General features: G+C 35.9%; 1 protein-coding gene across 1 annotated transcript in view; it reads left to right on the top strand.

Annotated features, from left to right (window-relative positions):
- Positions 1 to 18970, top strand: part of GPC5 (glypican 5) — a 1284867-nt gene that overhangs the window by 272780 nt on the left and 993117 nt on the right. The window contains exon 5 of the mRNA XM_058548368.1: positions 12784 to 12909. Coding sequence (XP_058404351.1) covers positions 12784 to 12909 — 126 coding nt within the window. The remainder of the gene's footprint in view (positions 1 to 12783; positions 12910 to 18970) is intronic.

Raw genomic sequence — 18970 nt, forward strand, 5'->3', positions numbered from 1 at the left:
TGGTAGTGAGGGCACTGGGGGCAGGGCAGGCCAAGGCAAGGCTCTGGATAGGGGGCCAGAGGGCCAGGCCAGAGCAGGACTAAGGAAACATGAGCTACAAGGCAGGCCAGCTTCAAGACCTACATGAATAATGAAGAGCAGGACCCCGGGGGGTCAAAAACCAGGCACACAGGAAGAAGGAATGCCAGAGGCAGAGCAAACATGTGGCAAAAGTTTAGGCTAGTGGTGCTTAACCCTTGGGGGTCATGTATCCCACTGAGGATCTGATAAAACTTGCCAGAAAAAGAAAGTTCATAAACAAATACATGCAACATTTTGTTGCATTGAAAAGCAATTTGCTCCACCTAAAATTAATATTAAAAATAAAGTCTTTAAATTGAGTTTGCTCTGACTTTTTAGATGTTCATGGAAAAATTAATGACCATTTCATGAAATATCCGAAACTAAATCCAAACAATGAAAAATTAAGCTAATATTCAACAATATTTGTGCTGAAAGGAGAGATGGCTTCAACTACTTGGTATAAACTAGAAGTTGAAATTGTGATTGGTCTTAGATGTGGCTATGTGCATATGTTTGGTATCAAACAGATGCTCACTTTTGTTTTGATGGTAACAATTATTGAAAATTATAGAAAGCAAACTTATGTGGCTATCACTGGCTGCAATTAGAACTCTGATAGCTTGCATGCTTAGAGGAGGATAGGTTTATATCAGGGAGCATGAGATTTATTCTAAACTCTTCTAGTTACATTGATGGTCCATAATGCTTTGGTCCTCAAGTTAATTTTTGGCATCTGTAATATTGAGGTTGTCAAATTTAAGTTAATGTGAGTAGAAATAAATCTCCCCAAATTTCTCACTTCAGAGCAAATAAAAATAGATACATTTTTCTCAGCCATAGGAAGAACAACCTTTAAACTGGACAGTTTTCAAATTGGTTCTCCAAAAACCTTCTATTTCCCAGTAGCAGCTTTGCCAGATGAGTTAGAAGCTTTTCAACAGTGTTTATAATCGTGACTGTAGGGTTATCTCATTTATATGGCTCAAAATATTGCCCCACCAAGAAAACGGAACTGTGAATGAAATTCTCCCTAATATATCTGAGACTACGTTTTCTTTCTTTCTTTTTTTTTTTCCTTCACAAAAAGTGAATCTTCTATCATTTTTCTTTTGGAAAGTCAGTGAACATCTACAGAATTGAAAAGAACCTCAAATTGAGTTCCCATTTTTTTCACTCAATTTTTTTAAGAGGTGAGGAAAATTTAAATTTGTCATATTGAAATTGATGATTTTTAGAGGAGTGCATAAAAGCTATTTCAGAATTTTTAGCAGAATCTATGGAGCCTAAATCAGGATGATGCGTGAGGCTCATTTCTTTTACTAAAGTAGCAAAATTAATTGTTTTTAGAAGCATTATGTGTGCTCCATCTACAGCAAGAGTACCAAGCACTTTCTTCCACTTGGTTGTGCATAGCAAAGAACATTTCCATCAGTTTAAATCTATCAATGGCATTTGAAGTGTCTACATGATGCATACAGACAATAGGGAAAAATAGGGAGCAGGTAGCACCAAGAGATATTCGTAGTTTTATCCAGTTGCATGATGAATGGAAATGACAAAGCTGCCCAATTCTTCCGCAATTGTCCTCAAAATAGAAGAAATGTGTTTCTAGAGTGGATTATATCATTTGATAGAAACACTGCTTTTCCTTCTTTTTTTTTTTTCCAATCTTCACTGGAAGACAAAAATTTACATCAACAATTTCCAGGGCACACCATGATCTCTAGAATCATGTGTGGAATCTTTTGCTTGGATGTGCAACTGATAAAAGTTAGAAGGTAGTTTCAGGATGATTCTTTTGTTTAGGCCCATATTCACAGAGTTATAGACTTTCAGATCAAGTTTACATCTAAAAAACATGATTCATTCTGTTCAATGACATTTGAAGATCAACAGGTCTAAGGAATCTTGTTAGACATGGAACACTGCAACTTTGGTGTTCTGAAAATTGAGTAAACCCAAAGGATTTATAATCTTCATTGTATTTGGTGTGTCTACATTTTCAGTGTAAGCTAAGCTTTATACAGACAGAGATATATGAATAATCATAATGGAGGGATGTATTATTTTAATTCCTATCACATGGACAATATTTTAGATGTCATAATTGAGTAAAAGTGGTCAGACAGTATTCAACCCTGGCCAGCAATATTCTGTGCCACCATCAGAAATTGGGAATACAATAATACCTGGGTTACATGTAACATTTAAAAGCAATTTTTTTCCAAAATGAGAATTTCTAGAATAATAGGAATAACATGGAAGACTAAAATACCTCATTTTCTCTGAACCCTATTAATTAGAGATTTCTTGACTTTAAAGCCCATCTTTATATTAGTGTCCAGGAGCACAGTATTTGCAGTGAGAGATATACAGTAACTGAAAATGCACGTGAGAACAATTTGTACCAGGCATATATTGTCCTTCAGTCAGATAAGTTCATGGATGGAGGTAACGAGGAATATCAGATTGAAATCACAAAGTGAAAAAAAGAAAAGAAGGAATGAGGAGGAAGCTTATTTATTAATGTTATGCTAAGGCTGAGAGTGGAAAATATTGTCCAGAGTATGTTCTCTTTTCTCCTAAGTCATGGAGTTTATAGTTAAGATTTTAGCAACCACAGAAAATATCATACTGCAAAAGAGGAACATTTAAGATTTGACCTAAAATGCTGAATCTCAAAGTATAGGTATTATGTTTCTTTGTGGAATAACCTATATTAGAATCATTAGATTTGCAAATATTCCATTTGGCTAAACCTTCTTGTTGACCTTGACCCACTCATGTGCTAGACATTTTTTTCTTTCGGAAAACCAATAGCATGTTTCCTGAAACTAGTAGAACTCAACAAATAATTGTCTATTTTTTATTAAAATCAACAAAAAGTTATGAGGTAGGAGAAATTATATCACATCTCTTTTGGGATGGGTGTTCAATTTCCTTAATACTATCTGACTTGTTTAAATATTGGACACTTGGTCCTGTGTTTATTTTTATAAATGATTTAAAGTCTTTGTTTAAAGTTCTTTTTAATGGAGAACAGAGTCAGTGCTTTTTAAGGTACGTTTTTACAACATGGGAAAACGAGATGAGAGCTAGTTTTGAAAACCTAGTTTTGACATCAGGTTTAAATCATTCTTTTTAGAGGAGGATGCTTTCAGAAAGGGTGCTTTTTACTGGGACATAAATAGTAGTGTGTTGGGTTTGGAAGGTTATTAAAAGTGAGGAATAGAGGAGTCTATTCTAATTGTATAGATGGCTATGAACGTCCAGCTGTGGGCTAGTATAAAATCCCCACCAGAGAGTGTTAAACGTGCCGCCCTGTCACCAAGAATCCTCTGCAAAGGGAATCTGAGCATATTAGCATATTTCCAGTGCTTCTTCCCTTTTCCCCTTCCCATTACTTTTCCTGGTGCTCCCCAACCTACTGCCCATCTTAACCCCTTCAGCTTTGTTGAGAAAGCACAGCAGATCTTCTAAGGAAGGGAAGTCATGTCACATGAACAAGAAGACTTCCTATGAGGAGGAAAAAACCTGGAATCATTTAGTTAGGAAAAAAAAATCCTTCTCTTTGAGAATGGTGTCAATCCTTAGGTCACTGCACATTCTATAACGTGCAGTGGGTTCAGGTGGGGTTCAGGAAGCAGACTTTATGAGTTACTTTTAAAAAAAAAATGTTTTTTTTCTTTTTAATCCAAGATGAATGCAATGTGCTTGGAACACATTTACATTTGTGATCAATGTGCCTGGTGCCATTTATTGCATTGTTTCTTACTGTTATACCCACCCTCTCCTCTCATCTCTCCATGCGTCACACAGTCTATAGAAAGGTGCCCAGAAACAGATTTTAATTCTCCCTATAGCCAATCTAAGTGTATAAATTTAATTATTTTCAAGCATTTACAACAAGAACTGTTATTACTGAGGAATAGAAATCTAAATATTTTTCTATTCTAATGATACATAAAAATCTTTTGTCAAACAGAATATCTTAGTTGAGAATAAAGTAAAACGATTAAATATAGATTCAGAATAGCAAGAGAAAATAACTCTTATCTAGAAACGTGTAATTATGTATTTCCTCGGCCGAGCGGGAGACTGACATTTTTAATGTCTACTGTTTGACAACTGTGGTCAGACATCTCTACGGGGTTGAGCTGCTCATTAGTGCCACATTAACCTTAACTTTGCCTCAGGACATTAACTAGCAAACTGCACATTTGACCTTTGTTCTACAGATATTTTCAAACAGTGTGCAAGGCACTGCTTTTAATTTGGGTTCCATATTATGTGTGGACTGACTTTAGAGGTAAAAAAAAAAAAAAATCAATGCAAGTCATTAAATAAAGAAATGTGTGGTCTGAAACATTCCACAGAGAAAAGTTCCATTTGAAAATAATATTCTTCTCCAATACTTTTCCAGATAATTAGCTTTGGTCAAAATTTGAAATAGTCTCTTTTATATTGTGTTCAATGGAAAAAAAAAGAGAGGGAGTGCAATATGTGACAGTTTGTAAACATTTTAAAATTGAAACAAATTCCCCCCAGAGGAAGACATAAGATTGAGAGGTATGCCTTTTGAACGTAGCTCTGTTTCCAGCGACGTCTAGTGAAATGAAATGCAAAATCAAATGTAGATCGGAGCCACATGCTTAAGTGAAAACATCTCCTTAGAAGATCAGCACAAGTTTGCAACACGTGCTTGCCACCTTTCAAACCATACGTATGAGGAACATGTCAGCCTTATAGATTAAAAAGTAAGTTAGCTTAGTGGAATATTTTGATCGAGTATGCTAGTGTTGCTATATCCAGGTTATGGAATATTATACAGCTATATAGAAATAAGTAAGACGTATTTATTAACCTAAAAAGGGTTCGTGATATATTTGTCAAGTGAGAAAAGCCAACTGCATGTATGTGTATAGCTTGGTCCCAGTTTTGTGAAACCAAACCATCTCTATGTGTCTCTTTATCTCTATCTGTCTGTCTGTCTACTTTTGGTTATGTGTTAGTGTGCACATAGAAGAAGCTGAAGAAAGCACGCTAGGCTGTTAACATTGGTTCCATCAGGAGGGAGGGATGGAAACACTATGGAGGGACAGATATTAAATTGTTCTTCATATGCCTTTTCATTATTTTACTACTCACAAAAAGATATGTTACTTTTATCATCAAAAATGGTTAAAGTCAATTATGATGGTACAGCCAATCAGAGGTCACTCAGTTTTACAGTAGTAACTGGGCATTCCTATGTCAACCGAACCAGAAACGACAACTTCAGGGTGAGTTGCATTTCCTTTCATATTTTTTTACCGCGTGACACATCAGGAGATCTTTCCGGCACTGCTGGCCTCAAGGGCATGGGAAGCAATGAAGCAATAACTATGCTGGTCCGTGTTTCTCCCTTGCCTTCAGTAAGCCCAGGACAAACAAGGCTGCAAGCTATGAATGAGCAATTGTGCTACAGCCTTTTTCCTCTTTCCTGCACTAGCACAGTGTACAAAGCTGTTCATTAGCCAGTCATCAGAATTTACCCCACTCTCTGCTTTCCCCACCAGACTTTTCAGATTCAAAGAAATATATAGACAAATCCTGCCAAAACATATTGCATTCTAAATGTGGATTTTGGCAGGAGGAAGTGTTTTCTAGTCTAACAGTATACCAATAAGTGTGTTCTGTTAAAAATGTGATACTGTCTGTAAAATTTTAAAAACAGATGGAAATATTCTTCTATATATTCGTTCAACTTAGATTTGTCAAATATTCAATATCAGCCTGACATTGCTCAGTGATAGCATTTTAAAATTACTTAATTAAACAAAGATGTCAAGGTCTGCATTGACGAAATGTCTGACTAAACTAACTTGGTCACTTTCCACAAGTCTCCTCTCTTCTCTGGCTTTCACTTTCCTTAGTTATAAAATAAGACAGTTGGACTAAATCACTGGTTTCAATCCTGGCTGCACATTAGGATCCTGTAGGAGGCTTTCAGGAAAATCCAGATGCCTGGGTCCTACTCCAGACCAATAAATCTGACTGTCTGAGGGAGAAATGCAGGCATACAGTTTAAATGTTTCCTTGGTGGTGATAAAGTGCAGTGAGGACAGAGAACTGCTGGAACAGATGATCTCTAAGGCTCTTTCTAACTCTGTTTTTATAACACAGCATATCTGTGATGTATTAATTATGATAGCTATCTTTATAGCACTGTGACTAAATATTAATGTGTTGCTACATATTAATTTCAGCATCACATATGTATAGAATCTATCTTGAGCCTGTTTTGTAGAGTCTGGCACAGCTTACAGTTCTGCCCTTTAGATTTCTTCCATTTTTTAATGCAACACACCAGGAAGGTCTCTGATATTTCTCCTTAATCGAAGAATGGATCCCCTAATTTAAAGTTTCCCAAGTCAACTGTGCTCCTTGAGGAATTTAATTATCGTTTCATTTCAAAAAATGGGTTTTTGTAGAAACTTCTAATTCTGGAAGCTGTTAAAAACTAACACTGCATCTGGACCAATTCAGCAAGAATTTGTTGAGTGCTTGTTGGGTACCAAACTGTGATCCAAACCCTGGGGTTATAAGGAAGCCATGGCTCTTGCCTTTAGAGAACACACACTCCAATCAGAGAGACCCACTTGCAAACAGAGGAATTATAGTATCTGATAGCGGGGCTGTAACACAGAGCTAAGTGCTGTGTGAGAAAGAAGGATGAACCCACAAAAGCTGGACAGGTTGGTCATGCAAGGAGTTAGAAAGGAAATGAGATTGAAGCTGGATTTTGAAGGAGGGCTAGAAGGTTGCGAGAGTGAAGTAGGAGGAGAAGGCAATTCTGGGTAGAGGAAACTGTGTAAACTTGAAATCTTATTCAGTAAATATTGAGATATCTTATGCAATATAAGTGTGTGGGGTGTGTGGGTGGAGGGAAGGGGGACTGTCACGGGAGGCTAAGGGGCAAAGAACAGAGAGATTATGTGCCATGGTAAGCCATTTTCTGAATGATTAGGATTTTAAAGCAGGAAAGTGATCTGGCTGATTTCTAAAGCTAATTCTGGTTACAGCGTGGGGCATGCAGTGGAGGGCAAAACTAGAGGCAGGGATATCATTTGTTAGATTGTTGCAAGCCCAAATGAGAAAGTGTAAATTTGTGTATGGCCCTGACATATAGGCATTGAATAAACCTTCTGACAAGGAATGTTTTCCTGTTTTTTTAAAAAATATTTTCAAACTGTTACTCTTAATAGTTATATTTGATTTCTGTGATCTAGGTATGTCTCAAGACCAAGATAACCAACTGACATATGTAACACAGCTCCTCAAGGATAGTTAGCCGGGACTTCTAACATCTCCCTGCCTTTCTTATGCTCCTAATATTAACTGAAAATAGTCTCCTGACTATAGAAAAATAGTTGTATAGACATAGTCACCTCCCAGCAACTTAAATTTTGAATCATCCGTAGAATACAATATTTTATTCATTAAGACATGTCATGTATAACTGGAAAAGGAGGCATGATATGTAATAGGATGAACATTGAGCTGGGAACTGAAGTATGGATTCTTGTAATGGGACCAACATTAATTGGCTCTGTGGTGGTAGATAAATCTTTTTGACCTCACCATAGCTACTAGTGCTTTAATCCCTTAATTTCCCACCAATTCAACTATTTTTTTTTTTCTATATCTAATGTAGATCTCCTGGTCCTTCAATGCAACCACTTTTTGCAACAGTACTCTTAATTCCTGTGACCTAAAAACTGCCAAACACAGAATATAGAGTTCCAAAGTAGGATCTTCCCTCAAATTTCTATCCTCACAAACCAAACTTTATCTGAACATTCACGTAGACTTTCTTCCATTATTTTAGTCTCAGAGAATTTTCTCCAAAGCTAACCACTCAATTTTAGTAATCTTTCCTCTGTCTTCCTTTCAGAATTTGTGATCCATCAGTTATTAATTTGCTTTTCCTATCTTTGTATCAATTAAGAGAGACTAAATTATGATGTGGTAGCAAACAACCCCAACCTATTTTGGTTTAGGACAAAAAAAAATGTGCTTTTGTTCACAATCTATGCCCATTTCAGACCAGCAGGGAGCGCTGCTCAAGTTGCCCTGGCTTTAAGCCTCAGAATGATAGAGCAGCCTTCTTGTGAAACATTGCCTGTCATCAGGGGAGAGGGAAACAGAAGCTGGTAAAGCCACATTGGTTCTTAAAAGTTTAAGCCTGGAGGGAACATACATCACCTCTGCACACATTTACTAGAACCCAGAGCAAATCACATACCAAAGCTAACTTCAAAGAGGCTTTGTGACCAGAAGGTAGAGAATTGGAATAGTTGGGAACAAGCTAATGATCACATACCATTGTTATCTTCTTCTCTTTCACACACAAATATTTTCAAATCTCTGTATTCAAACAAACATACACACAAATAAAATTCCATTAATTTTTCTTTTTGGGACACTCCACTTCTAGTTTCTCACCTTCTCTTTAATACCTATCATACTGCAAATCTGAAGTGTATTACTCTACTTCAAATGCTTTAATTATTGTATTAGTTTGCTAGGGCTGCCGTAACGAAATACAACAGACTGGGTGGCTTAAACAGCAGAAATCGATTTTCTCACAGTTCTGGAGGCTAGAAGTCCAAGACCAAGGTGTTGGCAGGGTTACTTTCTCCTGCGTTTCTCCCACTGAGTTGCAGTTGGCCACCTTCTCCCTGTGCCTCACATGGTCTTTTCTCTGTGTACATGCACCCCTAGTGTCTCTTCCTCTTCTTATTAGGACACCAGTCATATTGGATTAGGACCCACCAATATGATCTCATTTGAGCCTAATTACCTCTTTAAAGGCCCTGTCTCCAAATACAGTCTTATTGAGTGTTAAGGTTCCAACATATGAATTTTGAAGGGACACAATTCAGTCTATAATAATTATGGTCACCACATATAAAGGACATTTTCAGTATTTTAGTCAACCTTTCATAATAGCATTTTACACTGTGGAGAATCTCTCTAACTTCAAATTCTCTCATTCTTAGTGTTCATAGCACTTAACATTGAAGTTTTTCTTCTTTTGCCCTTTCTACTTCTGAGTCCCTTTGGCTTTTTCTTAGGACATATTATTTGCCTGAGAGATTTCATCCATATTCATGACTCCAGTCACCACCTCTGTGGATGGTGAATCTCACATCACATGTTCAGTCCACTGATTCCAAGGTTACATAGCCAACAGCAGACTTCCATGGTAGTCATGGCTCCTGTGCCAGTAGCCTCGGCATCATCTGAGTGCGTCTTTGAAACGTAGAATCTTGGGCCCTACCCCAGAACCATTGAATCTGAAATCTGCATTTTGGCAAGATCCACAGATGATGTTACACATATTAAGTTTGAAGATAGCGTTCTGCTTGCTTTCTCTGTATGTTTCAAAGAGATCTCAAACTGAACATGTTGAAAGTGGAATTAATTATTAATTAATTAGCTTTCATTTATTAATTTGATAACTATTTATTGAATCTGCTATCTGCCTTCACTACTGCTTTAGGATCTATAGTGGCGTACAAAACAAACCAAAATAATCCCTACCTCCCTGAATCTTTAATTCTAGAGTAAGAGGCAGATCAGAAAAAATTAAACATAATAAATAGATACATTACATGCTAGAATAGAAAGTGATATGTGCCATATGGAAAGATGACCATATTGAGCAGGATGAGGGCATCATAAGTATAGTGTGGGACAGCAAGAAGGTGAGATTTCCCTTCCTTTATTTCTTATCTCAGTGAATAATGCAATCAACCCCTTAGTCACCTCAGAGGAAAACAAAGACAATTAGAAGTTATCTTAAATAGTACTTTATCTTAAAACTTGTACTTTACCTGTCAATTCTAGATTCCCAATATCTTTCAAATCTATCACTTTTCATGATGCTCACTGGCAGGTCTTTTTTCACATCCTCATATTTTCTCTCCCTGACTCTTGGGTATAGCTCCCTAAGCGACCTCACTGCTTTCTATTTCCACAATACTGACATGATGACATCACTTGCTTGCTGGAAAACTTCTAATGGCTCCCACTGCCATCTGCATAAAACTGAAATATCTTATGATGATCAGTAAAGGTGATTATAATCTGGCCTTTTCCTACATTTTAACCATAATTCCCATAAGCACACTTCCTATGAGCTAAACTAAACTGCATACTAGTCTTCGAACACACAATATTATCTTTCCTCTTTATCTTTGCTTATCCTGTTTTTATTGTTGTTGTTATTATTGCTTGCTTGTTTGTTTTTTTTGCACGGAACACTAAAATGTTACCTTGTTTTGTAAATATTTCCTGATTCCTTCTCTGTCCTCAAATGTGGTACTGTTAATATTGTATTATTATTATGGATTTTCAGCAGAATGTGTATTCTTAGAAGGCAGGGACTGTCTTATTTAGCTGTGAATCCCTAGTGCCAACACAGAGCTTGTACTCAGTGGTGTTTAGTACTTTGTGACAGCTAACTCATAGCTGATGGTTACAGAATGAGTGGAAATCTTCTAGGATACAGTCATTTAGGAGAGGATGCATGCAAAGGCATGGAGGTGTATTGGGGAACAGCAAGTATCTCACTTTTGTGGAGCCCTAAAGTGTGGTTTGGGTTGCTGCTGAAATTGGGCTGAGAGGGTGCCTTATATGCCTTTCCAGGAAGTTTGTATCTCCTGCTGTAGAGAATAGAGAGCCACTGATGGCTTTAAAGTGAGTGACATAATCTGTGGAATATCAGATATGAATTTTAAAAGGTGGCTTTCATGGAGGATAGGAAGTGATTGTTAAGAAACAAGATTGGAGGTCTGTCATCTTAGAGCAATATTTCCAGAGAGAGGTGATAAGGGTTGAGCTAAGGCAACGGCAGGAGCACTGAGAAAGGAGACTGGAAAAGAAAGATGTAAAGCTTTCTGCATTACGATCTGTGAGTTGTGAAGGGAGAAATGAAAGAAGGGCATCCTTCGCCAAGGTTGGAGTAGGAGGTTTGGGGTCCATAAAAAAATCTATCCAGTTTTACAGCATCAATTTGGAGGTCTCAATATTCCATCTATTTGCACTAGGCCTCTTCATTTCTAGAAGACTCTTTGATTCCAAACAGGTGGTCATTTATAGGGAGTAGAATTCAGGGCAAGAGTTACCCATCTTTCTGTTCATGAAGCCCCACTTCTCTAGGAAAGAACCTGTCAGCTTCATCAATTATGTTTTAGTAGCTGCGACATGAGAATTGGTATTTGTTCATGCATTCTAGTTAGTAGGGATATAGCCATCAGGGAGGGACTTATTTTCTAGTAGAGGAAACTGACTTAGAGTATAAATAAGTACTGTGCTAGCAAGAAATTAAAGCATGCTTGTAAGTTAGAGGTGAGTCAGATTTATGCTTCCTGCGACCATTTTGTTATCACTAGTCTGGTCAAGCTTTGCTAAAAATTTGATTAAGTACTCACTAAATACTTGCCGTGGGAACTTCTGATCTCCTCTATGGTTTCAGATGTTACATATTTGAAAATTACATTTATCCTTCTGACAGATTAGTGGTTATTTACAACTCCAGTAATTTCCACAAATAGTTCTTTGAGACCAATAAGTTCTTTGAAAACCAAAACTGTATAAAGTTAATACAGTTGAGCATCAGTGCTGTCAAAATCAGGTTTAACTTTTTTAAATGTTGTTTTTTCCAGCTATAATACAGAGCCAGCCCTCCTCTTTGATCTCATTTTAAAAGAAATTATTTTTAGAATATCAATGGGAGATGCAATTTCGTAATTGGTACATTTTAACTACTCATCCATGAATTTCTGATGTTTGCTTTCCTTCCAGTATTTCCTTCTCCTGTCCCTGCCTCCTAGTCCAGAGGGCATTTCCTCTGTATCAGGCTAGTGGCTTTTCATTTCTTTTTCCAAAACAATTGTTTATGTAAAAAAATTCAGCACTAACGTCTTTAGAACTTGGTCTTTTGAAATGCTGAATCTCAAGTTCTTGGCACCTGAAAGGCTTAGTTTTAAAACTGAAAAGTCTTGGCTTTATAAATTAAAAACAAGCAAACTTTTTTGTTGAATTTTCTCTTTCCATAATTGAAGGGAAAGGGAAGTAGTAGAAGAAAAAACCTTAGTTAATGTATTACATATTATTTCTTCCAATTACTTTTATTTTCATGCTTCTGAAATATGTTGCATATCTGGATTTTTCATATTTAGTAAAGACATATCACTTTATATCCTTAGACACCAAAGAGAAGAGTAAGAAGGAAAATCAACCAAGTTTACTAAACTTTTAATCAGTAAGAAATCAATTAGCTTATTATAAGACTCTGACATTTCTATATGGAAAAGAAAGTAATTAGTATCACTGTGGTTTAGATGCCAGCAACTAGTGAGGACTTTTAGGGAAGCTAAATGAAGTTGTGTGTGTGTGTGTGTGTGTGTGTGAGTATACTATTCACAACTTCTTGGAACTGGAGTTATACAAGATTCATACCCAGTGAAAATTTTTATTCAAAAGAATAAATTCAAATACTAGCTTTTTTAAAACATAGTTTTTATGTTGAGCGTTAGAAAAGTATTGAAAACAAGTACAGAAAGTAAAAAAAATTGCATTCTAAACATTATGCATAACAAATTATACCATTTATATTAGCGTGTGTTATGGATGTTTTATTGTAATTGTTTTCTTTATTTTTCCATTCAGAGAATTTATCAACAGCCTTCGACTGTACAGGACATTCTATGGGGGCCTGGCCGATCAGCTTTGTGTTAATGAATTGGCTGCTGCTGATGGACTGCCATGCTGGAATGGAGAAGATATAGTAAAAAGGTATTTTATGTGCAGGGGTCTGTGAGAACATAATGGCTACTTTCATCCTTGCTTTCTTTTCCCAGATCTTGAATGGATTACTTCCGTTTTAACTTTGCCACACAGGTTAGAGAGTATGTTAATTCCTTCTCTTTAGTTTGTTAAAAATAAATTTGATCCTTTTTGACATTTTAAAAATATGATGGCATTCCATGGTGTTTTGTAAGTTCTCTCTTCTTTTCTACCTATCTATGACTTACCCAGCGATCTCATTTTTTCCATCAAGTATTACTTACCTTCTATCCAATCTGTCTGTCTTGTTTATCAAATATCTTATTTTTTTATGTTTAACTTTACAAGTATTAGAAAGTGAGGAAATTTGGTGAAATGTGAATACCTATGCAAAGATTCATTGATATATGGATGTGTCTCAGCAGTGTTAATATGTCCATCCTACAGTTGGCTCTTTGAGAGAGACTGGGTGTGTGTGTATATCTATGTAAGAGTGGGGGCACTTTTATGTATGTCTGTTTGAGGCATTGTTTATTGTATGTTGTCAGTTATTCTCAAACTCGAGAGTGAAATTTAACTTTTACTTTTTTTTCCTCACTTTCTAGAATTTCTTTGACTGCTTCTTTTCCTTTGCTTCCTATAACCGATCGTACTCTCGAGTAATCCCCTGAGCTTGAGAAAGTCCTCAATTCTCCCTCTGTAATATATAATGGTGGTCATTATAATTGGTTGAGAATTAGTCCTTTGATTTCCAGTGCTGGTGATTATTATAGAATGTAGGCTTATGTTGTATTTGGATTTGAATGTTTTAGTGTATTTTATTTTGAGCAAACTGCAAAAAGAAAGATATGGTTTCAAGCTTTCTGACTTACAAACACCCCTATTCCGCATGTAGATAAGTGATTTAGTTACTACAAGAGTGATGAGTCTATTTAAAATGTCGTTTAGCAAATTACATTTACTATGATAAACATATACTATAATTAATTTTAATATACATTTATATCATTAAAACTGTTTATATATTTCTGGGTGATCATATTCATTATAGTTAACAGTTACATTTCTGATATATCAAATGATTATTTTGCAGTTAATATCTGAATATATCATAGAAATTCTTAGAATTCACAGAAAAAAATGATTAAAGACAAGAATGGTAATTAAATTTAAATAAAATATTGGGTGACACGGCTAACGCTCTTTTTTCATTGTGCTCCTTATGTGTTGGAATGTATTTTCTAAATACATCATTTTTGCCTTTATTGAGAGCAGTCATAGCATGCATAGTGCTTTGAGTTCTATAGTATTCATGTCAATAAGATTTCTGCCACTTAAATCTAATAATTAAATTCTACTTTGACTTATACTTTCTGTTTTTACATTGTTCAGACTGGAATTGATCTTGTATATTATTGATTTTTCTATAAGGACTAATGAGAATCCCATGGTGATTAATGAAAGAGTTAGTATATAATATGAATCTATTTAATATGTTATATTCCATTATGCTATATCATTTGGTTCTAGTGCTGCAAGAACCTTAGTTTCAATTTGTCCTATTCCTCTATTTGGTCTGGGGCTTGTGTAATAGCAAATGCTGTTGGAGAAATCAATGATTTGGGAAAATATTTTAGAGGGATAGTATTTTCAACTCAAAGAACAAATTTTCTTCTACATTATATATTTTTTAAGGCCTCATTCATGGTTTATGAATAAAGAAAGCTCATCTTTAGCAAGAATCCTCTATGGAAAATGTCCACAATTCTGATAAAATGAGATTCTCGTTATTTGAATTTGCCTCCAGCTCACGTTTCCTATAGCACCCAGCCTCCTGTCCATCAGCCACTTCCAAGTGCACTGAGCAACTCCATGCTCCTGTTGAACAACTTCCACTCTGCCCCAATGTTTTCTCAAGCTACCCTTCTACCTCATCGCCTTAACTGACATTTTCCCTTCCCTGAGGATATTTCTTCTGTTTCAACCCTATCTTATGGTCTCCAACCTACTCCTGCTTCCCTGGACTCCCCAGGACAGTAGACAAGCCTCACACACTTTGGATCCCTGTAGCCATCTCTAGGCTGCTTCCAAAATGAACATTTTCAGTCTTACTATTTTCTAGCAATGAGCTAGGGTGTCACAAGCATTATCTCATTTAATTATCCCAAAACTTTACTCCTGAACGCTGCAAAGTAAGTTGATAGGGTGAAATCACTTTTCTATTTGATGTTGGGAAAACTCTGTGGTGTACTTTGACTTTTTTAAAATGTAACATATTGTAATTTAATTTATGGGTCAGCCAATTCTTGATATAAATTTAAAACAGGATTTTTTTTTCAGTTAAAAGTCAATGCTCAAATCTAAATATCCATCATATCTGGTTGATTGATTATGATATATTCACAATGAAATATTATGTGGCAGTTAAAACTTATGCATATTTATATCTGCTAATGTGTAATAATTTCAAATAATTATTAATTAAAAATACTTAAAAATAGGAGAGTACATATTTTACAAGCTGATTTGAATAAATAAAAAAATACCACTAAGTAAAGCCAGTAGGTCGCCTAAATACGACAACAGGCAAAGGCCCACTCCACAGCATGTAGTGGTAAGGCTGGCTAAAGTCAATGACAAAGAAACAATATTAAGGACAGCTAGACAAAAACAAAAAATAACGTACAAAGGAACTCCCATCAGGCTCTCAGTGGATTTCTCAACAGAAACTTTACAGACTAGGAGAGATTGGAATGATATATTCAAAATACTGAAAGACAAAAACTTTCAGCCAAGAATACTCTATCCAGCCAAAATATCCTTCAAATATGATGGAGAAATAGTAACTTTCCCAGATAAACAAAAGTTAAGGGAGTTCATGGCCATGAGACCCCCACTACAAGAAATACTTAAGAAGGCCCTCAGAACTGAAAAAAAGAAAAGAAAGGGAATACAAAGCTTGGAGCAAGGAGAAAAAAGGGTAGACAAAATCAGACAAATAGTAGATCTTTACCGGAATAGGTTAGCAATCACTTAAACACAATCAAAGATCAAAGGAAAGAGTTCACCAAAAATAAATATAACCTCATGACGGTAAACACACACCCACAGCACAAGATAGAATAATGTATAACAAGAACAACTTAGAAGGGGAAGAGGAAAGTGATTGCATTGACTTAGTATAAGGAAATAAGAGGCCATCAGAGAATGGACTATCTCATACGTAAGATTTTTTATACAAACCTCAAGGTAACCACTAAACAAATAATCAAAACAAAATAACATATGATAAACAAAGAGAAAACTAGAAGCGTCTTAAGACAGAACAACCAAACTGAATTGGCAGTCTGAAACAAATGGGACAAGAAACAAAGGAAATGCAAAAGAACCGGAAAATAAGTGGCAAAACAGCAACATTAAGCCCTCATATATCAATAATTACCGTAAATGTAAATGGATTGAACTCTCCAATCAAAAGATACAGAGTGGCAGGATGGATTAAAAAGCAAGACCCAACAATATGCTGCCTCCAGGAAACACATCTCAGCTCTAAAGACAAGCATAGGCTCAGAGTGAAAGGATGGAAGACAATACTCCAAGCTAATGGCAAACAAAAGAAAGCAGGTGTTGCCATACTTATATGAGACATAGTAGATTTCAAGATAAAACAGATTAAAAGAGACAAAGAAGGAAATATATAATGGTAAACGGGACACTCCACCAAGAGGACATATCATTTATACATATATATGCACCCAACATAGGAGCACCAATGTACATAAAGCAACTATTAACAAACCTAAAAGGAAACACTAACAATAACACAATAATAGTAGGGGATCTTAATACCCCACTTTCATCAATGGATAGATCATCCAGACAAAATGTCAATAAAGAAATAGTGGACTTAAATGAAAAACTGGACGAGATGGACCTAGTAGACATATACAGAGAACTCCATCCAAAAACAGCTGACTACACATTCTTCTCAAGCGCACATGTAACATTCTCAAGGATAGGCCACGTGTTGGGAAACAAAGCAAGCCTCAATAAATTTAAGAAGATTGAAATCATAACAAGGATCTTTTCAGACCATAATGCTATGAAACTGGAAATCAACCATGAAAAAAACCCGGGAAAGTGACAAAAATGTGGAGATTAAACAACAAGCTACTGAACAACCAATGGATCATTGATGAAATTAAAGGAGAAATCAAAAACTATCTGGAACAAACAAAAATGAAATATGCCATACCAAATCATACGGATGCAGTAAAAGCGGTCCTGAGAGGGAAACTCATAGCGATACAAGCCCACCTTAACAAACAAGAAAAAGCCCAAACAAGCTACCTTAAATTACACCTAACAGAACTAGAAAAAGAAGAACAAACAAAGCCCAAAGTCAGCAGAAGGAGAGAAATAATAAAAATCAGAGCAGAAATAAATGAAATTGAGACCAAAAAAATGGTAGAAAGGATTAATGAAACAAACAGTTGGTTCTTTGAGAAGATAAACAAAATTGACAAACCCTTAGCCAGACTTACTAAGAAAAAAAGAGAAAAGGCTCAAGTAAATAAAATTAGAAATGAAAGAGGAGAAATTACAATGGATACCACGGAAATACAAAGGATTGTGAGAGAATACTATGAGAAATTATATACCAACAAATTGGACAACCTAGAAGAAATGGATAAATTCTTAGACTCATACAACCTCCCAAAACTGAACCAAGAAGAAATGGAGAATCTGAGTAGACCAATCACAAGTAAAGAGATTGAAATAGTAATCAAAAGCCTCCCAAAAAATAAAAGTCCAGGACCAGATGGCTTCTCCGGTGAATTTTACCAAACATTCGAAGAAGAATTAATACCCATCCTTCTCAAACTATTCCTAAAAATAGAGGAAGATGGAACACTTCCTAAATCATTCTACAACGCCAACATCACCCTGACACCAAAGCCAAACAAAGACAATACAAGGATGGAAAATTACAGGCCAATATCGCTGATGAACATAGATGCAAAAATCCTTGACAAAATATTGGCAAACCGAATACAGCAATACATTAAAAAGATAATACACCATGATCAAGTGGGATTTATACCAGGGATGCAAGGATGGTTCAACATCCACAAATCAATCAACATGATATACCACATCAACAAAACAAAGAATAAAACCCACATGGTCCTCTCAATAGATGCAGAGAAGGCATTTGACGAGACACAACATCCATTTATGATAAAAACTCTCAACAAAATGGGTATAGAAGGAACGTACCTCAACCTCAACCTATTTATGACAAACCCACAGCCAACATCATACTCAACGGGGAAAGACTGAAAGCCATTCCTCTGAGAATAGGAACGAGGCAGGGCTGCCCACTCTCACCACTCCTATTCAACATAGTACTGGAGGTTTTGGCCAGAGCCATTAGGCAAGAAAAAGGAATAAAAGGCATCCAAATAGGCAATGAAGAAGTGAAACTCTCACTATTTGCAGACGACACGATTTTATATATAGAAAACCCTAAAGAATCTGTTGGAAAACTGTTAGAAATAATCAACAGCTACTGCAAAGTCTCAGGGTACAAAATCAATCTGCAAAAATCAGTTGCATTTCTGTATGCTAATAACGAACTAACAGAAAGAGAGCTCAAAAAGATAATACCATTTACAACTGCATCAAAAAAAATAAAATACCTAGGAATAAATCTTACCAATGAGGTGAAAGACCTATACAATGAAAACTACAAGACATTATTGAAAGAAATCAATGATGACTTAAAGAAATGGAAAGACATCCCATGCACATGTATTGGAAGAATAAACATAGTTAAAATGTCTATATTACCTAAAGCAATATACAGATTCAATGCAATCTCAGTCAGAATCCCAATGACATTCTTCATGGAAATAGAAGAATACTAAAATTCGTATGGGGCAACAAAAGACCCCGAATAGCTAAAGCAATCCTAAGAAAAAAGAACAAAGTTGGAGGCATCACAATCCCTGACTTCAAAACATACTACAAAGCAATAGTAATCATAACAGCATGGTGCTGGTACAAA

This window comes from Diceros bicornis, chromosome 9 (assembly GCF_020826845.1).
Source record: "Diceros bicornis minor isolate mBicDic1 chromosome 9, mDicBic1.mat.cur, whole genome shotgun sequence".
Taxonomy (NCBI): domain Eukaryota; kingdom Metazoa; phylum Chordata; class Mammalia; order Perissodactyla; family Rhinocerotidae; genus Diceros; species Diceros bicornis.